This window comes from Mytilus galloprovincialis, chromosome 13 (assembly GCF_965363235.1).
Source record: "Mytilus galloprovincialis chromosome 13, xbMytGall1.hap1.1, whole genome shotgun sequence".
In the NCBI taxonomy this organism is placed as follows: Eukaryota; Metazoa; Mollusca; class Bivalvia; order Mytilida; family Mytilidae; genus Mytilus; species Mytilus galloprovincialis.
In genome coordinates, this window is record NC_134850.1 from 56,145,877 (window position 1) to 56,169,614 (window position 23,738).

A 23,738-nucleotide genomic window follows, 5' to 3' on the forward strand; every position below is an offset into this window, starting at 1 on the left:
TTTCCACACCAGTGTGCATTCATGTACATATAAACGTTTACCGTAAGTCATAAATCTTTTATACTCGTTAGCATAAATCTCTATTACATGTACGCTATTTTTATACCAGGAAGCGTTGTTCACCAAAACCATGAAAACATATGTATGTAAATAATATTTTGTCTGGACAACTAAATGAATATGCGTCAGTTCTAAAAACTCTCTAAAGTCACAAATACTAACCATCTGCGAGATAATCTATAACGGTGAGTAACATAGAAGACATACAATTATAACACCCTTTCAGTTTCATATCCTTCCGAAGCTCTTTTACATGATCTACTTTCACCAGGAACGTATTCTCATTTAAATAAGTACCTTGTGAATAAATATTATCCTTCAGATAACTGTTTTTTTTTGTAATTTTCTGCCTGACATAATTTGTAGTTTTTATTTCTTTTCAGAAATATCAATAGAAAAGACTTGAAATAGTGAGAACACATTCCCTTTTTTCCACCAGCAATATAGTTGGTTAGATTTTAAAATATTGCAACATGCGAGTGGACTGTCATCAAAGTGTTGTTTTAATTACGTTGTGAAGTAGTAAAAACTTCTCATTTTTCTGAATATAGAATTATTTTTAAGTTATCTTTGCTGAAATATGTATTTTCTTAGGACTTTTAATTTGATGACATTGCTCTCCGTATTAGGCACGATGCTTATGTTGCCAATGTTACAATGCTCTCCGCCAGCCTGTGACTATGATGTTATGACGTTTAACAAACCACCATCATATGATTTAGATTCAAAGCACGTGATTACGGTAGATAGGTATGTGTATGTATACAACAAAGACAAAGATACAAGATGCAATCTTAACATCAACACAATTTTAAACAAGTTTACCTTTCCTGAAGAATTGTTTGTTATTGGTGTGTTTAGCTTTCATTGCGACGGAAATGTTAGAATATCATTCGATATTCAAATACAGCCGTTTTTGTCAACTTTTGTGATTAGCGATGTAGAGTTTGCTTCCTGTATTCTTAGTGTTACTGATCTAGATACGTTGCTTTTAAAGTCAAAAGCACGAGTTCTGGTAATGAATCGAGTGCAGCTCGTAACCGATGCCCACCCTAATTGTTGTGAAGGTTTCAATAAACTTACATCTTTATCAATGATTGCTATGGTTGAGGATGAAATGAACCTCATAAAGAAAATATTTAAATCATCAGATTCATTGAAAGAATTTTTTATTTTGGGATGTAAAGGAATCGTGAAACAATCAATCATACGAAAAAGATTTCCCAAACTACAATTATTACATTTATCACACTGTGCTGTCGATGGAACTTTAACATTTCCATGGACTTCAAGTATAGCCCATCTTCCTGAGAACCTTGCAGTGTCAGAATATTTTATAGAGGCGGATTCGATTCATCATCGTTTAAACATTGCAAAGACTATGTTTCGTAGAGCATTGACATTAGTAAACAATGGAATTACAATCCCTGAACAAATTCAAGTGAGCGGTAACTTACATTTCATTGAAATTTCGGATAATCTGATCCACAAACTTTCATATCAGATGTTCATAAAGACGCATGGAATGCAGTGTTTAGTGTTAAAACGAAATCATATAATAGAAGTAGAGGAGTTGAGTTTTGCAGGTCAAACTGAGCTATTGTATTTAGATATGAGTTACAATGAAATTAGAACACTACCTCCTCACATTTTTGATGATCTGCACGACCTAATTGATTTAGATCTAAGTCATAACAAATTACACAGACTCCCAAATGAAATATTTATTCGTCTTAACTGCTTAGAAAGACTAAAGATGGATAATAACTCTATTATAACATTAAACAACAATATTCTTCCAATACACAGTGTAAAACTGAAATTTGTTAGTTTCAATAATAACCCACTTAAAGATTTTCCAGTTTCGATACTGTATATCAGGAGTTTGGAAAAGGCAGAAATACGATACACTAATATGTCGTTTAGTAATTTGGACACAACTCTGAGACGTGTTGATCGTTTATTGCTGATAAAAAGTATTATTCGATCGTCCAGTCCTCTTTTTACTAACATTTATGAAACTACATATAAGTGGAGAAATTTAGATCTAACAGGCAGTAATATTTCTGGATTGTTCATTCCCGATGGTCTTGATCCGACTTATAAAGAGATATTTTTGATTGTCTTCAAACATTTCAAATTCATTCTTCATGAAAATAAGTTTATATGCAATTCTGATATCCTTCCCTTCAATCATTTAATGAAAGGATTTAAAGACCTTTCGTACTGGAGTGGGAAAGAATATTTCTATACAGATTGGACATGTAGTTACCCGGAAGAGTTGAATGGAAAGACAGTCTTGACAATTGAAGCAGAAGATGTTTATAGCAATATTAATAGTAACTGTCCGTCTGATTGTAAATGTTTCAGATATTCACAAAGCAAAGTTACAATTATCGATTGTCGTAATAGAGGTCTTTCTCATTTTCCTAAAAGTGTTCCCTCAGGTATGGTTGACCTTTAGTTGGATTTAAATAATATAACGATATTAAGTTTTCAAACATATTTCTTTCATGTGAGACAGCTTTGTATGTCTAACAATATTTTGTCTAAAATTGATTCTGATATTTTTAGCAAAATGCCTAATTTAAAAATTTTAAAGCTAGATAGAAATTTAATTTTTTATTTACCTGAAAGTTTGCAATCACTCACATTGGACCAATTAACATTAGACCACAACCCACTTAAATGCGACTGTAAAACGCTTTGGTTGAAGAAATGGATTATGAACAGTACTTCGTCGATTCAAAATATAACCGAAGTCACATGTCAAAATGAAGATGGTAAAATTAATCAGTTTATAGCTGTTCTTGATGACGAGTTTTCCTGTTTGCAATGGTCATCGTATATAAATATAGCTATCTTCAGCACAGTTATAGCGTCAGTACTCTTTGCAATATTTATTTGTATATAAATGCAGATTTGTAGATTTGCATTTTTTTTTTATTCATAATTAAATCGAATAAATAAAAAAGTATGTTTTCATGTATTTGCGTCCAGAAGTAAAATCACAAAAAAAACTCCGAGGAAAATTCAAAAAGGAAAGTCATTAATCAAATGGCAAAATCAAAAGCCCAAACACATTAAACGAATGAATAACAACTGTCATATTTCTGATTTAGTACTGGCATTTTTGTATGCAGAAAATAGTGAATTGACCCTTGCTTTATAGGTAGATAAACCTCTTACTTGTATGACAGTCAAATTTAATTCCATTATATTGACAACGATACGTGCACAAAACAAACAGACATAAAAAATAGGGGTACAAAACGAATGCACGACAAACACATAAAATATCATAGAGGCAAAGTAGTCAAAAGAGAGGAGAAACATAGCAAAGGGACACTCAAACTGAGTCAAAAGAGATATTCGACAGTGCCCTGGCCAATAAAAAAAGACCCTGAAAAAAAAACAACAGTAAATTCAACACAACATAAAAAAGACTGATGAACACGAACACAAAAAAAAAGGAAAAATATCCGAGCGTGATCTCCGGAGCCCCATCTTTTGAGACACCAGATGTATAGCAAAGCTATGTAATAAACACGCCTGACCTAATGCCTCTCGAATTTTTTGTTTTACCCAATTCCAATAATTACGCGATCCATATATAATACTAATTATAAACATGTAATTCGATAATTGTTTCTTGACTAATTTTCCGTCAACTAACTAGATCATGCTTATACTTTTAACATAACATATGAATATTGTTAGAAAGCTAAAATTCTGTGATCAAAATTTGATTCCTTTTTTAAGTATTCAAATATGCCGTTGCAAAATAGTAATGGTCATCCGATTTTACTTTCACAAACTTAAAATATCTCAAATGTTACAATTATAAATGTATTGTAGGTATAACCAAATGTGTTGCACCAGGCAAAACAGAGTCAGTAAGGGGTTGTTTGAGCATCTATTAAAAAAGTCTTATACGGTAGATAACATTCGTGAAAAAAGAAGAATATAATCGACATTAGGAACACATCCGTTATCATCTGTGAAACGGTTTTATTTTATAACGGTCTACCAACTTCACCATTTGGAACTCTTTTTTAATAGCTGTCTTGTGAGCAGCAATACCCTATCAAAGAAATAAGGAAATACAAGCCCGGGAATATCGTATCAATTGGGAGATATATACTCCGTATGCAGGCGCTGCTGGAATGTTGCTACATAGAAATGGAGAGATGTGGTGAAGTAACGAACATAACGAAAAATGCATTCAAAAGGGTCGTTTTGAAAGCCTAGTATAAAGGAAAATAAAAAAAAAACGGAGAGTCCCTTATCAAATGTGAAAAGTCCAAACAGATCAAACGAAGGGAAAACTACTGCCATTGGTTAGCTTTTGTTAGATATAATATAACGACTAATTGACAATAATTTTAATTCCGATTTGTCTGTGTTTCACTCATTTAAGGTGGTACCCAACACCTTCACTTAGATTAATATTGCTCGTTTAATTTTCATAAAAGTTTGACAAAGTATTTACTTTGACCCTTTAACAAAAATATAAAAATTTCAAAAAATTTGAACCAACCAATTGATCAGAAAAAATACACTGATTATATAGCAATTTGACAAACACCAATTTTGATCATTGAGAAGCTTAATATCCCTCTTACAACATAACGTAATTAAAATGTTTAACTAACTTTACATAGTTATCTCCCTGTAGTTTTAGGTACCACCTTAAGTACATGTAAGTAGAAAATTAACTAGCAAATGTTGTGTGACTTTCAACACATTTTTTTTTATGATGCTATGTTCTCTTTGGGAATTTATAAGGCTGAACCATAAAAACGCCCTAGTCGTGAACTATTTTGTTATTCAGAATATATTTGGCCATGGGTCTTTTTCTTTTCAACTTTTACCAATAGCCAATAATCATATAGTAATCAAGTGGGTGTTGTTCGATAAATAATCAAACTAGCCATCTAGGATTAACATGATTCAATTTTATTGTAAAAGAACGAAGAAAAATGACACTAAATAGTGTCTTGTTTTCAAACCATATCCTTCGTTTATCTTACAGATTATTTTTACAGACGAATGGCTGACGATAACCACAGTCAAAGTCATCCCATTGATATGAGGAACTTTGCCATATTTGTACACAAATGTAAGTTTTATGTCTCGGATAAAGCACTGGTTCATTAGGAGCCCAGTTTGTAAAATTCATTCTGCCATATCCCGATGAAAGAATCCATTTATATTCATATCTGACATTTTTACCTCCGATCCATACATCCTTACCTAAAATCAAAATACAATAACATAACATTATTGTTTTGAAATGTACAGAAACAAATTGTGAACTTGAAACAAATAGTTCTATCAAAATTATCTTTGAGCAATATTTATACACTAACGATTTTCCAGAAATGCTTGTACCACAAGTTTTATTGCGATCTGTTGAATTATCAATTTTCACACCAACATGGTCAACGGGAAAAATCCAATTCAATTAAGTCGATCTTTTGGATAATGTTGACATAAAATCACACGTAAAGTAGACTGCGGTTAAAAATTTTATCGATCTTTTACATACTGTGAAAAAGGCTTTAAATAAACGCATGAATCGTTCAGGAAGAGTTCTGTCATATGAAACATGAATTGAGTTGTATTCATTTTCAAATTAGTATTAATTTTAAAAATATATACTTATCATAACATGCATAATGTATAATGATTTACCTACCTATATCGGTTCGTATTTTACGAGACAACCAGTCAGATTCAGCTTTAGAATATACTGGTGATAGTTCGGCCTTCTGTTGTCTACAATACGTCTGAAATATCAAGAGATGGTAAATTAATTTGTCAATGTATTCAAATTGTATGAAAAATGAATTATACAATATATCGTTGTGTTCAAATTATTTTTAAAATGAGTCATTGTTTTCTATGTCATTTGGTCTTTTTGAATAGTTGTCTCATTGGCAGTATGATATCTCTGTTTATATAAACAATTTAACGTTGTATTCAAGTTATTTTTAGGCTAGGGAAAACAATCAATCAATGTATTCATTTACATAAGAAAATGCCTGTACCAAGTCAGAAATATGACAGCTGTTATCCATTTGTTTGATGTGTTTGAGCTTTTGATTTTGCCATTTGATTAGGGACTTTCCGTTTTGAATTTTCCTCGGAGTTCATCATTTTTGTGATTTTACTTTTTTCATATTATATTAAAGCACAGTAAAACAATATCGATGTATTCAATTTATATTACGTCATATTAAAACAATCTTTCATTGCATAAAAATTATTTTAAGAATCCTAGACAACTTTGTATGAATCCATCTTGGAAAATTACGAAATCCCACCGTCATAATAAAAAAAAAACAATCTCAAAAATAATTGTACACTAAGAAAATTGTATTTGAATCAGATTTTCAGGATTAGTTAGCTACATAATAACTATGTAAAAAAAAAGCTATCTGATTTCTTTTATTACTTAGAGTTCCAGTACTCTTGCAACAATTAAAACACATTGTAGACTGAAATGAGAACTTACCAGTTAACCCTGTTTATATCACATCCGAAGAGAAAAAAATAGTTATATATGATAATATTTTGTTTTTGTTTATCCAAAAAGAACTGTCAAAAACAAGAACGAAAGGTATATTGAAATCTATCTGTATATACAGATAAATCATGAAAATATGAATGATGAATTTTCAATAGTTTAAAATAATGGCGAGAGATACTTACTTTACTTTCAAAGATAAGTAAACGAAATGAAACTTACAACGATATGTCGAAAAACGAAATGCTACGAAAATGCAAACTAGCATATTACAACACATTGAATATAAAACGTCATAAAAATGCATGACCTTGTACATCGGCAAAATATAAAAGGCATGCATGCACAGAACAAGCAGTGATTAAACATTTACAATAATGAGATGCATAACATTTCTCTTTACATTTCGTTGTGTATTTTCTGTGCAATGCTTACTATATGCATATAAATCCCCCTTTTGTATCAACCATAGTCTTTATAATCATTTTCAGAGTTACAGGAATGAAACAACGTATTCATATTAGCTTGTGTAACGTTTGTAATATATGCAATTTCTTTAAAGGATAGTAAAAACCTTAGCTTCATCTCGTCGAACAAAGAGAACTGACAGTGTTCTTCAGTATTAAATCATCGTATTAAAATGGTATCATCATACATAAAAACTGTTTGATATTGTCAGAATATTTGGTCACATAAAACACACATTCACATTCACATAACAAAAACTGGACAACTTTTACTAGATACTTTGGGAAGTACTACTCTATGTCACAATTTAACTGTTGACAAGTTACCTGAGCGTTATCCCATGAGGCATGTCTTTTACTGAAACAATAACATGCATTGAAGTCATCATTCCGTATCCAACCATTTACACATTGTAGATTGTCTGGTTTTGTTATTCCTGAAACCGTAATCAAATCATATAATGCTTTTATTGATACATTATTTATTTGGATGTTGATTCTATTATCATACGTGATAACGATTAACCATGGTCTAATTTAAAATTTGGAATTTACTGTCTATGAATAAGTTTTGATTGCAAAGTTTTTTTTTTTACATATTATGTATATGTATGTAGCTCATTAATCTGAAGTCGATAAACGACAAACAGTTTTAAAATTAAAATGAGATGTATTCTGTAAGTAAAAGCTGTACATGTGGGACGGAACAATCACAAGAGATACGATAAATGTTGTCCTAATATCCTCTTTAAAGTTCTCTATTTATGTATAGTCGTAACGTCTGGAAACTTTTATTGTATTCTAATAATTCAATTAAGGAAGTCTCAAGATTGTAATAATAATTATAAAGAATGAAATAGTCAGTTGTCGACAAATCTTTTATTCTTTATCAAACATATTGTAGTCGTTTTTTTCCTCTAACATACTAACAGTTGTTGTGTTTTCCTAGGTTTTAGTTTGTAACCCGGATTTTTTTCTCTCTCAATCGATTAATGACTTTTGAAAAGCGGTATACTACTGATGCCCTTATTCAAAGCATTCTTATTACAAGTATAAAGGTTTTTTTTTTTATAAATGTCCATAAAATGAAAACAGAACGTTAATTAAGTTAATGCATCCGAAGCGCTTTTCTGGATTAACCTTCAACTCTTTTAACTGGATATATTCTTTTTTGTTAAGCGATATACAAATATTTTTTAAATAATAATAATAGTATTTACTAGTAACGCTCAAAGAGAGTTGAAACCATAGTTTCCTTATTATTTAAACTTTCTTAAACGGATAATTTTTGAAAGGTTTGTTTTAAATAATGTCAGTACCGAATGTTATTGTACATGCTCAGTTGCCAACTGTATTGGGTATGAGCGTCCCAGATAAATGTAAATCAAGAACAACAAAACATATAAAAATTGTTATTTTAACGTTTTGATTCTTACCAGGGCAACATTCTTGTTCATTACATAATGTTTGTTTAGTTCTTTGGCCCGTACATGGCTTTCCACCATTTTGTGGATATGGGTTGGAACATTTCCTAAACCTGTTCTGTGTGCCTTTACCACATGTGACACTGCAAGGTCCATCTACAATCCAGTCACTCCATTGTCCATCAACTACAATGTAGGAATTTAATTATGCAGTTTCATTTTTAGATTTAAAACGATACGAGGATATAATTTTGTTTATTTCAACTGTATCTCGTTATTTTTTAGGAATAAACATATGACAATTAGGTTTGATAGGAAGTGACTCAACTTTCCGTCATTAAAAACAAAATGAAGATGTGAATAACGACAGCTTTTAATTATGAATTAAACCCATAGACTGAATGTTCAGCTAAAAAAAAGCTAGATTAGTCAAAATATGACTATGTACATAGCTTTAGTTATCAAAGGTCCCAGGCTTATAATTTGATAAGTCTACTTATAAGACTCATCAGTGACACTCAATTCGAAATAGTTGTAAAGCCAAACAAGTACAAAGTGGAAAAGCATTGAGGACCTAAAATTCCAAAAAGTTGTGCCAAACACGGTTAAGTTAATTTTCATTAGAATTTTGAAAAATTCAGAACATTTGTAAACAGTAAATTTATTAAAACTGTTAATATTTTTAATTCACTTTGTTTTTGTTAGACAGTTTTCAATTTATGTACCACTACAACAGGAAAATTTTCCAAAACGTCGACGCAGAGTAAATGTCAAGAAACAGGTAAGCTAAAAGGTTTGAACTAATAGTCTTTTAACATAACGAGTTCTTATCGTATATCTGTCTTACCTTTGCAGTGTCCAATACTACAAGGTCTTGTCATAATTTCTGTTTCATTGCCTACACAAAGCGTTTCACTAAGGCACGTTCTTGACCTATCTCCATTTTGTGTACCATGACCACAGGTAACGGAACAAGGTTGCCACTTCCAGTCGCCATAACTACTCCACACATCATTTCCTGTTTAAAACAGAATAAAACATAATTTTACAATAGACGTTACAATAAACATACATCAAAACATACACCGTGTGGATAGATTAAAATAAAAAAATAATGTTATGTAGCACACCAGTTAACGTCCTAGTTCTATATATTATAATAACTTGCATAATCATTGTGTGTTATGGTGTTAATGATTAAAAAATACCTCTGACTGAATGTAGGCCTTCACAAAATGTTGGTTACAAAATGTGTGAAGAGTTTATGCATTACCGTCCTTCTTATAATATATTGATTTTTTTAATACCTATGATGTACGACTTAAAAAAACATCCTGATAATAGGAACACAGTATATGAACGTTGTTGGTAGATAGATGATGGACAATAACCTATTATTTTGCCTAAAATGAACGATATTTTTTTTCTATTTTGTTCCATAATACATTAACCACGTGTTTTTCTGAGAAATAGCAAATGCACCTTGTTAATTTTGGGTCTGTTTGTTGTTTTCTTATCAACGATTGGCCTTAATCGATGACTTCACGGTACTAAGAGAGAATATATGCGGTGAAAATTGTCAGTCCCCTGAATACATATTGCATATTAATTATCTTTTCAGACTTGGAATCACTTAATTAACAACGTTCAAGTCGGACAAGTACACGACATAATTTCACAGTTAATGAACATACAAATGTTAATATTTCATTTCTTTAAATATTTCACTTCTTTTAAGTCAATGATAACTCACCTGTTGATGGAATCAATGCATTGTGAAACTGCAAATATGGTGCTATAATAAGCATCAGAGACAGAGTCATAACAACTGTTATAACACATCCTGTAGCTAAACCAATTAAACATGACGTCCATTTTAAGGTATACAACACTCTGATAATACTCCAGCTATTACCGTTATAAGAAGTTGCTTGATCATTTTGATGATCTACATTTAATAATTTTCGGCGGTCCATTTTGTGAAGTGCATAACAAAAGTAATAAAATAAACATTGACATACATGTAGCCAGTAAGCTGATGCACTTATGAAATCATTAACTCGTATCTTAAATTTCTTATTACTGTGTCAGAAACAGGCGGTACTTCAAGTACCTAGTTAACATTTTCAAGTGGGATTATATCTACAGTGAAATTATCAAGTAAATCACTGTACAGGTCACTGATTGTGCAAGCTAAGTGTTTGGAAATTTTGTTACATTTGTTTGTATCATCGAAATAGATCATCAACACGTCATAATGTATTTTGCTAATGAACGCAAAAAGAACAAAATAAAACCTTTTTGAGAGTACGCTCATAAGATTTGGCGATCTTATAAACATATGTGAACCCAAAATAACAATATAAGCGTAGAGAAAGTAATGAGGGACCGTCTCAATTATGGCATATTTCCTTTTTTAGTTGTAGACATTTATTGTAATTGATAAATGGGATTTTCATTAAGAAGTCTGTACACATGTACTAACATATTTGTTAGTTTATTTGATCACATCTTTATTGTCCTAAAGATCTCAAAAAATCAGAAATTGAGCACAAACATATTTTTCTAAACTAATATACAATCCATTAATTGGCTAGTAAAGGTGTAATCTGTAAAATTATCCTGGCACCAATAAATATACTGTTATAGTCTAAGATTTAACAGTTGTTTAACATACACAAGTATAATATAAACAATGGTTTCCGTTTTATCGAATCAGAGACTGCAATTTGGGTTTAAAAATAAAAAATAAAGGTTACAAAATAAAACTATATTGACTGGGTCTGGAAAGGATTATTAAATCAAACACACAAAAACTCATTGAAGAATGTGTCAATAAAACAAGCATCACAGTATATCGTTTAGAAAGATGTTAATTATGCTAAGAAAGGGCACAAAAATTTAAAATAATGGACATATCACAAAACGAACACTTCAACACCAGTATACAACTTCTCTTACAAAATAGCGGATTTATAAACAAACAAAAACCAACATTTCAATTTAATTCATACAAGTTGAACAATGCGGAAGAACCACTATTACAGTGCAACCATGGGAAACTGGTATTAGAGCGAACTATACCTCATGTACACACATTTTACAATTTAGACTACATGTGGGTTATGAACATATTCTTATCTTATCTGTCATGTAGGAAGTAGTCTTTAATAATTATGGCGGCTTTCTTTATATCGTTCGTTCTGTTTGTTTTAAATGAAAATGTTTTAACTGTCAGAATACAACCATCGGACCAATCACTCATCAGTACAAAACATGAATTGGACACCATTAAGGGTATGTATACCGACTGGTACAAATTTGTTTTCTTGAGTGAACACTGCACTTGTCTTCATTAAATATTATCATCAAACACACACACACACACATGCAATTATATGGTAAAGGGCATGTGTTGTGCCAAAATTACTGGAAATAAACTTGTTTATACATTTTTTTTATCCATCATCAAAATCGCTGCACAATTCTAAAGGTTGCACTTTGTAAATACAGCTCTTTAAAAAAACATATATAATATTCATAGATATCTTGTTTTGTTTACGTAACGGTTCTATAATATGATCATTAGTATTCATTAATAATAGAGATTATAAAAATTTCATATTTTCAATAATCTGGTTTAATTCAATCAAATATTTGTGTGGGTGTGTGGGTGTTGCAGCCTGTAGCTCATTGCCATATTCGGCATGGCCATAGAGGGCGCTCGCAGCTTGAATCAGAATTTTGGAATTCCCGTATCAGCTTGAATTAGAATTTTGGAATTCCCGAATCGGGCACTTGTTAATTTGCTGTCGACTAGAAAGCAGGTGTTACACAAATTAGTTAAACTTTTAAAAGAAAAAGAAAAGATGCCAAACAAGAGAAATGCCGTAGGATCGCCATCAAGGGCCATGGGAAAGAAGAGAAGAACGGCTAACAGGACAGGCGGACAGATAATGCAGAACGAGGAAATAACCCAAAAGAAGGACAGAGCTGGCCGGAGAAGAATTGCAAAGAAAACACAAGGGGTCGGACACGTGGTGGCAGAAGGACCGGTGGAAACTACTGATTTTTCATCAGGTAATGAGTCGGAGGAGGATGCACGAGCGTTCACCTCTTTAAGGCACGACCCGTTACACAAAAAATTTGAAATTGCAAATAATTCCATTGATTTCACTCCTTCACAAGAATCTAGCATTCATGACACGTGCCTTTTAAAATTAAGGAAAAAATTTGGGAGGGAAAGTTTATTGAGCTGCATTCTCTTTTGAGAACGCAAAAAGCAATGGAAGAGGTGGACGGGGGCGATTTGAAATTAAAAAAGGGAAAAATTTGCATTGAAAAAAGATCGTCGAGTGTTAATTTGTCCATAAATGAATGGACTTCAGCATTCATGGTTTTTATGAGTGTCTACATTGAGAAATACGGCACACGGGCACAGGAATTGTTAAAATATATGCGCGATATAAGACTAGCGGCAACGAGGTCAGAAAACTGGGCCACCTATGACGAGCAATTTAGGCTAAAAATAGAGAAGAATCCAAATTTATCTTGGGGAAATATACACGGTGAATATTGGCTATTACACATCACATCTCCCATAGTACAAAACAGCGTGTCAGTGCAATCACAGGGTTAAAGGACACATACACAACATCCGCTAATCTGATGATTATAAATTCCTAACTGTCAGTATTAATTATAAGCCGATTCAACTATAAATTAGTGATAACGTATAATGTAAACATAACCAGACAAGGTCGTTAAACACTTCCATTTGTTTGTTGTTAACATAACAATCCTCCCCCTTTTAATTAAGATGATCAAGATAAACAAGATTAATCTCCAGTGAATGAAAGCAATAAATTCAATTTGCACTCAATTGAACTAAATAGCTACACGTTTTAATGTTCAATTATGAAATCCTAAACCTACAGTTATATCACTGCACTAACTTAATTAACCACAATTATTTACAGTCATATATGTTTTCAATAAGTCTCTATCAGTCTGGTGCCTTTCTTACTCTTTATGTGCGGTGCATAACTATAGTATCATTAGCATCTTCAATTGTTCTATTTTCGGTTATTTCAGTTTGTTCGGATTCATTGTTATTTTCAGATTTTTCGGTATCGCGAGTGAATTACATGTTGGTTAGGTTATTAATTCAGTGTAAATATCAGATATGGTAATTTCAAGTATGTTTGGTATGTTTTTATTTTCCTGCGGTATGAAGTTACGAATCTGAAAAATATGTCACTTCTAGATAAGTTACTGTTCCGAGTTTATGAACGATAGCTCCTTGTTTCCACTTGTTATTGTCTCTATAGTCTCTTTAAGATTTGAACTCCCTACTGGATGCAAAAAGAATATTTGTTTTTACCATCTCCCCATTTTATTATTATTCTCTGTGGAGCTATTGATTTGACATATTTAGAATTGACATCAAATGGTTTAATTGAAAATGAAAAAATGGTCTACCCTACGTAACCAGGCTTTATTTAAAAAGGTTATTATAATATGGCCTTTATTGCTACAGTACGTCTGGCATGTTGCACCCTTGAATGTGGGTGCAATAATAGAACAGAACAGAAAAAGAGTGATTTAGTGGCCAAAACTCTTTGTTACGGAAAAGAGGGGTAAAGCTATATTACATGAGAACATTAGGGCAAGTGAAGTGTCTTTATACAAAACAAATGGAACTTATTTGTCACAAACTGGAAATCAGGTTTTCTTGAATAATATACAAGGGTTTGTGTAGGGGGGTGTCGGTCCTACGCACAACATAATCAACTTTTCCTTAGAGTCAATAAAGAAAATTTTGTAAAGGTGAGAACCCATGTCAGATTTGGAAGCTGACTTGGGCTCTCATGTGGCGGTCCAGGGAGACTGGTAGTGATTGGGGGATTATTTCACTCGGCCCTTGCTCTGGGCCTGACAAGTTATAAAATTTGCAGGTTTGGAAAATGTGGTTAGTGGTAACGGTGTGGTCTACAGATGGGTGACTCTGGGACCTCCTCCACCTCATCTCATAGAGGGGAGGCCTACACCTGCCAACAGGTGGGGCGCTAACTGGAGCATTGGTAATACGAGTGTTTTCCCCGGTCACTCCCCATGGTAGGTGGTGGTGTAACCGTGTTTAACTACCAGGGGTTTTATGACACTATGTCAACATAGGTCAGCTGATAGCCATTGTGTGTAGGTAATCAGTAGTCACCCTGGCGCCTCAACAAAATATCATAGAATACTCTGTAGCCAAAGTATTGCCAAAAAGTAAAAAATGTATATTCTAGTCATGAAAATGTAAATACAAGTTGGTGTAATAAAATGTATGTTTAATTCAAAGGATTGTTTTTGTATAAGTTGTTTATGAATTACAGAGGATGGAACCTCTACACAAATGAGTATAATATACAGAAAGTCTTGAGTTAGTATTTGGTATTTGTGAATTATAATTCACAACAGAAAAAGGGAGACAACTCTTGATTAAGTTTTAATATGTTTAGAAAATACGTCAACAACTCTGGATCGTTGTTTTTCATCTCATTGTTATTCGTTCAGTATTGAAATAGGGTCTTCATATATGAGTATTGCAATTAATAGAGATTATAAAAATTTCATATTTTCAATAATCTGGTTTAATTCAATCAAATATTTGTGTGGGTGTGTGGGTGTTGCAGCCTGTAGCTCATTGCCATATTCGGCATGGCCATAGAGGGCGCTCGCAGCTTGAATCAGAATTTTGGAATTCCCGTATCAGCTTGAATTAGAATTTTGGAATTCCCGAATCGGGCACTTGTTAATTTGCTGTCGACTAGATAGCAGGTGTTACACAAATTAGTTAAACTTTTAAAACCCGCCCGCCCTCCCTATGAGAATAGTTGCTGCTGTTTTTGTTTTATATTTTCAGGCATCTGTTTGCTGTATTTGATTGGCATATTATGGTTACCAGTATCCAAGCAGGACCTTCATAGTATTGGACCAATACAGGATAATTTCGAATAAACTTGCGTTTCTATGAATTGGACATTTCTGTTATTAAGCACTTTATTAACATATTATGGACTATTGTGATTTGAGCATCCAGCATTAATTTTAGTTTTTATTAATTAACAATTATATTAATTGAAACGAAAACAAGACATTTTTAAAAAATCAATTATTTTCTTTACCTAAGGCGCAGAGTCAATTTTGAATGGGGGGAGGTCCAGGGAGACTGGTAGTGATTGGGGGATTATTTCACTCGGCCCTTGCTCTGGGCCTGACAAGTTATAAAATTTGCAGGTTTGGAAAATGTGGTTAGTGGTAACGGTGTGGTCTACAGATGGGTGACTCTGGGACCTCCTCCACCTCATCTCATAGAGGGGAGGCCTACACCTGCCAACAGGTGGGGCGCTAACTGGAGCATTGGTAATACGAGTGTTTTCCCCGGTCACTCCCCATGGTAGGTGGTGGTGTAACCGTGTTTAACTACCAGGGGTTTTATGACACTATGTCAACATAGGTCAGCTGATAGCCATTGTGTGTAGGTAATCAGTAGTCACCCTGGCGCCTCAACAAAATATCATAGAATACTCTGTAGCCAAAGTATTGCAATATGATCATTAGTATTCATTAATAATTCTTTTAATTGATCTTAAACCAAGTCTTAAATTTGTATAGTTGATTTGTTGTAATATTTTTCTAAACATATTTGGTCTATTTTTAACTTTGTAGTTTCGTGTATGTACGAACTTGTGTATATTTGTTTTAACATGTAAACATGTTGCGCAAAAATGTTCTTTTCGCGTAAAATAAACAGTGGTTGGCATGACACGTGTTATGTTCTTCTCATATATGTTATGATGGTTTGACACTAAACCCATAACGGGAAGGATTATGCCTGATATTAATATAATGAAGACATAATCTTTCAATTAGTTTAATTAAAGTCTGGTGCTGGCATGTCAGTTAACTGCTAGTAGTCTGTTGTTATTTATGTATAATTGTCATTTTGTTTATTTTCTTTGGTTACCTTATATCTTCTGACATCAGACTCGGACTTCCTTGAATTGAATTTAACTGAATTTTAATATGCGTATTGTATTGTTATGCGTTTACTTTTCTATATTGGCTAGAGGTATAGGCGGAGAGATCTCATAAACATGTTTAACCCCGCCGCATTTTTGCGCCTGTCCCAAGTTAGGAGCCTCTGGACTTTGTTAGTCTTGTATTATTTTCAATTTTAGTTTCTTGTGTACAATTTGGAGTTCAGTATGGCGTTCATTATCACTTAAGACCTGTTGGTGACCTTCTGCTGTTGTCTGTTCTATGGTCGGGTTGTTGTCTCTTTGACACTTTCTCAATTTCCATTCTCAATTTTATGGTAAAGTGCTTAGAGTAATTGTAGTGTTATACATAGAAACATTTAGAACAAATATCAAAATATGTATGATATGTTATTTAATTGATAACTAGTATACTAAATAATACACAATATTCCGAAAGACCAATGAATAACACTACTCGTAAAAAAACATTTATTAATCTACATATTTAGGGTTTGTTTATTTCTATGATTTTTATTTATCAACAATGCCTGATTTTTCATTTTAAGACGAAATTCTATTCCTTCGAGAAAAGCTTGTAACAGAAACTTTGAAACCACAACAACACATCTCATCACTAAGATTGGAAATGGATACTATGAAAAACACTCTGAACGCAGACATTATGTCTTTGCGAATGGAACTAGCAAATAAAGGGAGCTGTTCTTGTCAATCTAATGTTAATTCGTCTGATGTTCATTTAAACAGAGCTGAAAGGTTATTAGCTCCTAGTGGTAAGTCATTACACACAGAATCGCATGATTATGATTATAAGTTAAAGTCATTTGTGCGCCTCACATACGAGGTTTCGGAGCGGAAGAGTAAGTCATATGTACCATTTTCTACATTTGAAAATGCCTGTACCAAGTAAGGAATATGACAGTTCTTGTCCATTCGTTTTTTATGTGTTTTGTTATTTGATTTTGCCATGTGACTATGGACTTTCAGATTAGATTTTCCTCTAAGTTCAGTATTTTTGTGATTTTACTTTTTATGCATTTACATGAGGTGCAGAAGTTCTTGCATATGCACTTGCATCTATCTTTGCAAGTAAAATTCTGATAAACAATCACATTTGGTGATACAGGTTAAGGTAATCATTGTTTTAAATTTGTTATTTGCATTTACAAGGATGTTGAAAGGTCGGACATGTATTCACGGACAATATATTTCTACCAAAAAATGAAGTTTTTATGTAAAAAATTAGCATCCAATTATATTAGATTTTACATGAGAAAAGATCGGCGGCTTCAACACACAAGCTGCAATCATGGTTTTAAAAAAATGAAGGATACCAAATTTGAACAACAAGTAAACTGACTTCGTCGGAAAAAGATTATAAAACTATTCAAATAAAACAAAGACTCGGTGTGGAAATATGTCAACTAACTGAGAACCACAGTCAATATTTATTAAGGATATTGATTCTACCATATGATTTTAAAATAAAACCGACAGCACCACACAAACACCTAAACACCAGCTTATCACAAACACTTCAACACCAGCATAACACAAACACTACAACAACAGCATAACATTAACTCTTCAACACCAGCGCACAACTTACAAACTAACAGACTTATAAAACAACCAACAATTCATATTACTTTTAACAAGCTGCACAATGCGGAAAAACAATATTACAGTGTAATCACTGGAAACTGACATCAGAACGATCAAACATAGCTGTAATCGAAAATCATTTAGAAACACAATTCTGTTAAGAATTTAAGCAGCTTTTGTTTAATTATACTATCGTTATTGAAACAAAAATCATCAAATTTAACTTAACAAAACTTGTTTAAAAGAATATGATGGTTATTTGTAGAGAGCACACCACAATCAACTACCACTATACACGTTGCCTTTTCTGCTGTTCTTACACACATGATCAGTCTTGGAGAGTTACAAGAAATTAAGTATGACAAAGTCCTTCTGAATATTGGGAGCGGATATGATGCTAGGCATAGTCATTTTACTTCTCCGGTCAATGGAGTGTACCTTTTGTCTTCAAGTACCTTTAAGCACCACATTGCAGACAATTTGTACGTAGAGATGGTTAAAAATGGTGTTCAGTTGGTAGCAAATGAAGCTGCCATATCAGAATATAACGCGGGCTCTCATACCATTGTAATTCAAATGAACAAGGGAGATATGGTTTGGGTTCGCCACTACAAGACCAAAACATCAATAGAAGTATATGGAACAAACGAAACACCTTTTACAACGTTCTCTGGAGTTTTGTTGTTTATATATAAAATGTGTACAAATCTAGATATATATGTCTTTAATTGTTTTATATTTCTTTTGCTACCTATTTCAATGTATTCAATCGCATCTTTTTACACATATCGTGGAATTTTTGTCACGTTCATATATCTTATACGTAGCTTATTCATTTTCAACGTCCAACTTTTCCAGTTATATGTTAAAGAACAATTCTAAATTGATTTCAATTTTAATGCAAAATGTGTCATAGCTTTTATCTAAATTTTTGAATAGTTATTTTTGTCAAATAACCTTTGATCTGGGTTATTCGTCAGTCAGACATCAACTCTGTGGCGATTCCATTCATAAAAGCAGTATAGGTCGTCCATCGCGTCAGCACTCAGCCGTACAATCAAAGCAATATAGGTCGTAAACAACGTCAGTCAGTTCGTGTTGCTAAGTCTTTAGTTTTGTATGTTGTGTCTCGTGTACTATTGTTTTTCTTTTCTAATTTATCCATGGCGTTGTCAGTTTATTTTCAATCTATGAGTTTGAATACCCCTCTGATATCTTGCGCCCCTCTTTCAGACAACAACTCAGCAACAACGAATCTATTCAGTAATAAAGGCAATAGTAATGAACCACTGTTCGAAAGTGATTAATCGATCGAGACAAAAACAAATCCGGGTTACAAACTAAAACCGAGTGAAACACATCAAGTATAAGAGGAAAATAATTAAACAACAGAAACACTAAAGTGCAACAAAAACCCAAACGAAGATATAACACATACAGTAACGAACTATAAGATAACAATTGCCATTTTCCTGACTTTGTACAGCCGTGTAGGTCTTCACTACGTCAGTCAGACGTCCAAAAAAAAAAATCAAAACAAATCCATTTTTAAAAGCAGTATATGTCGTCTTTTTCGCCAGACAAACCACAACTCAAGCAAGAATTTATTCATTAAAGCCGTATATGTCTTTTTCGTCCTCAGTCAAACCACAACTCAAACGCGAATTCATTCATAAAAGCAGTATACTAGTATGTTGTTTAATTTTTCAGTCAGACAGCAACTCAGCCGCAAATAAATTTGTAAAATCAGTATGGTTCGTCAACCTCAATTAGATATATATGCATTGAAAGAGTAACTAAATGAACTTATCACTGATTAAAGTTTTGTTCGCCAAACGCGCACATAAGGTACGGCGCTGAAGAGCAACTCATATCTGCAGATCACACGTGTTTGATAGCATTCGTCATTGGAAAGAACCTATACAATTTTTTTCCGTTTCTAATGCAAACAAATATTAACATATGTATTATAAATATCAACGTTAAGAAGGTAAGAAGTTGCTTAATGCATAACATGCTTGAATAGAGAGGCGAAAAATGCGATCAGATGATTTGAATATCAAGTTTGTGTAATATGGCAGACTGCAACAATTAGCTTATTTCCAGTTAAAACAAATGGGGGAAAAGGAAATATAGAATTATTGTTATGAATTAGATTCAAGATATAATAGTATAATAAAAATACTGAACTCCAAAGCAAATTCAAAAAGGAGAAGTCCATACAAAAATTACAAACTCAAACGCTGTCAATTAACGGAACAAGTTTATATTATAGTTTGTTTATTTTCAATTATCTTCATTCATAGTTTTCTTCCTTTTAAATTGAACAAAATTTGCTCCTAAGTATCTTAATCAATCGAACGAATGACGAATGAACTATTCGAAATACTAAGGATTTTCTTATCCCATCCATAGATTACCTTAGCCGTATTTAGCACAACTTTTTTGAATATTGGGTCATCCATGCTCTTCAACTTTATACTTGTTTGGCTTGCTTACTAATTTGATCTGAGCGTCACTGATGATTAAATTTTGTCATTACGCCTGACGTGCGTTTCGTCTACAAAAGACTCACAAGTGACGCTCGAATCAAATAAAGTAAGAAAGGCCAGATAAAGTAGAAAATTGAAGAATATTGAGAACCGAAATTCCTAAAAGGTATGCGAAATGCAGCTAAGGTAAATATTCCGGAGGTAGAAAAACCTTAGTATTTCAAATATTCAAAAGTTTGGTACCTTTGATCACTATTGAGTGTATTTACAATTCAACTATCAGGAACATGCATTTAATCATTTATTCTACTGATTATTTAGGTATTAAAATGTAATCAACAAATTAAAAAAAACAGGAAGACCGTAAATAAATACACAAAAATAACAAGCAGGAAAATTCAGATGTAGATTAACACACTTTAAAGAAAAAGAAATTATAGTTACTAAATAATCGAATATATTTGATTTAAACGTCCTATAATCCTACTCGTGCAAATTGAAACACAGAAATAACGAGTTGGAATGGGTTACTAATAACTCTTTATTTATCGGCAGAATTTTTATTAGATTTCATCGGTGAAAATTTTCCTAATCGGTAAATAATGAAGATTAACGTCTAATGTAGCAGAAAACACAGACACAACTAAATGACTTTGTCGTAACTGACAGTTCCTTCGATAATTTAAAGAATTATCTTCAATGTGCATAAATATTATTATAAAAATGCCATTTATTATGACCCTAATCATTTGTGGTGCAACTTGCAAATAACAAAAATATCAAATTCGGAATTGTAGATTTGTAGTTAAAACGGTTGCCTAAATGTAAATGATGAAAGACAAATAAAGGCAAAAGTAGTATACCGATGTATACCGAAAAAATCCGATGAGAAAAACAAATATAGCATCAAAACTAAATACATGAATTTGGGATAGAAAAGTACCGAGACACGTCTTATAGTAATGTGAATTAACATTAAAATATAAGAGAAAACAAACGACACAAAAGAAACACAACGTTAAAATAAACACACACAGAAACGAACTATAATACAACAATGACCATATATGACCATATATGTTAAAAAAGAAAAAATGGAGGGTTGAACCTGGTTTTGTGGCATGCCAAACCTCCCGCTTTAATGGCTATGTTAAATATAACATTAAAATGACAACACAACATTACAGGACTGCAATACAAATAATTAGGAGAACATATTTGACACAGAAACACACAAATAATAGCTAACAAAAGACACCAGGTTTAAAATTAAATACGCCATAAGTGCGTTTCGTCCACACAAGACCCACCAGTGACGCCCAGATACAAAAGTTTGAAAGCCAAAACAAGTACAAAGTTGAACAGCATCGAGAACCAAAAGTTAAAAAAAGTTGTGTCAGGGTTTTCTGTTTGTGACCAGAACATCTCTATTATTTAGAAAAATTCATACTTTTGCATACAGTAAATTTTATAAAATGACTATATATTAAAAAGATATACATGATACAACTGAAGTATTAACCTATTTCAGAAAACAACCGGATGCATTACATAAACCGACAAAATCCAATACAAAAAATAGACACACCCGAATTAGTCAACACCTCAACGTAAAACGACGTCAGATTTGAAATTGTGACGTCACTTTACAAAACAGACAACAAGCGGCATTGTTTTTTTTTTTTTTTTTTTTTTTTTTTTTTTTTTTTTTTATCTTACTTGATTTCTTAAAAGGTATCTTAATGAAACTAAAGGAATATTCCAAATCATAAGTCGACTTCAACCTTACGTATACATTGCCAGGGTAAAAATAAAGCAAAAAAAAAAAAAAAAAAAAAAACAACCCGAACAAAACATAAACAACAGTCTATTCAACACAGTGTAAAGAAAACCGAAAACTGAGAAACACCAATTCCAAACAAAACCAGCGTTATCCTAGGTGATCCCGAAAACTCATAAGGTCCTGCTCAACTTGTGATACCAGTTGTTTGCATTACCAAACAAAAGCACTATAATCAAGTGATCATGAATCATGCAACAGTCAATTGGTAATTGACCATTATCAAATAATGAAACATCGGCAAATTCGTAAACCATCGATGAGGCTTAAACTTTAACCAAGATTGGAACTCAAACAAGATTGCTGCTTGTATAATGAACAACACAAACATTAACATATTAAAAGCCTCGATATCATAATTCTCTTGACATCTTCCGGTACTTACACATACAAGTTAACGTATATGAAGAAAAGTGAGGTTTTCAATTCTAACTGTTGTAACACAATTGTTTTGCCTAGTTTGTGAGATTGTAAGAGGCGTTGTTAAGAATTAATTAAAAGACAAAAGTATAAGGGCTTCTTTGCATTGTAAAAGATTTCATATTAATGTCGATTTTCTCTGCTTATAAATCAGGTTCTGATAATACACTCGTGTACATCTTCATTGATGTGATTTATTTGCTGACCTCTAAAGTGTCTTTTCTAAGTGTGTATTTAGGAGGTCGTCACATTGCGTCACCTTATAAGTATCATAGGATAATACGAGACCAAAAAAAAAAAAAAAAAAACAATTCAATGTTTTATCCTTTGAAAGTGATGAATTATTATAAAGTAAGCAGTACATTTAACATATATTTTATCTATATCTTATCAAAACACGTATGCACGTATTGCTTTGTATTTTTCTCTTAAAAAGACAATAAATATTGTAAGATACTTTTTCGCCATTATTAACCGGTTATAATCAATGAATTGATAACATGTGTTTTCTTCTTTATTCTCTTAGTGTAACGAGGTGACAACCATTTATTATTAACATGATTTAATACTTTTAACATTTCTTAAGTCACTTTTAGTACCGTTTATGGTTTGCAAACGTGTAAAGCATAGTTCTCTCACAAAGTTTTTTCAGGTGTTTAATTATTATACTGAAGCCGTTATTAATGACAACAACAATTGATTCTGTAACATCTGAAATTGTATTATGTATTTTTGATACATCATAGGTATATTTTCTTATTTTTTTTTATGAGTTTTATATAGAATTTAAAGAATATATTATGTTGTTTGGTCTTATCAAATGTATATTTTGAAGATCTGTTAAAACACG

General features: G+C 32.3%; 1 protein-coding gene, 1 long non-coding RNA gene and 1 pseudogene across 2 annotated transcripts; 2 read left to right on the plus strand and 1 right to left on the minus strand.

Moving 5' to 3' along the window:
• The first annotated feature begins 112 nt into the window (after nt 1-112).
• Nucleotides 113-3,089, plus strand: LOC143056995 (leucine-rich repeat-containing protein 3-like; annotated as a pseudogene).
• A 1,909-nt stretch (nt 3,090-4,998) lies between these two features.
• LOC143056996 (uncharacterized) lies at nt 4,999-10,540 on the minus strand. Its single transcript, XM_076230214.1, has 6 exons — nt 10,237-10,540; nt 9,331-9,501; nt 8,496-8,669; nt 7,387-7,496; nt 5,762-5,852; nt 4,999-5,316 (listed from the first exon to the last, which is right to left on the minus strand). Exons 1-6 carry the CDS (start codon nt 10,457-10,459, stop codon nt 5,090-5,092), a joined length of 996 nt encoding a protein of 331 aa, XP_076086329.1. The 5' UTR covers nt 10,460-10,540; the 3' UTR covers nt 4,999-5,089.
• A 1,101-nt stretch (nt 10,541-11,641) lies between these two features.
• Nucleotides 11,642-18,851, plus strand: LOC143055987 (uncharacterized). The gene is made up of 3 exons (XR_012972194.1): nt 11,642-11,780; nt 17,080-17,304; nt 18,402-18,851. It is a non-coding gene; the product is annotated as an uncharacterized LOC143055987 (long non-coding RNA).
• The last annotated feature ends 4,887 nt before the right edge of the window (nt 18,852-23,738 follow it).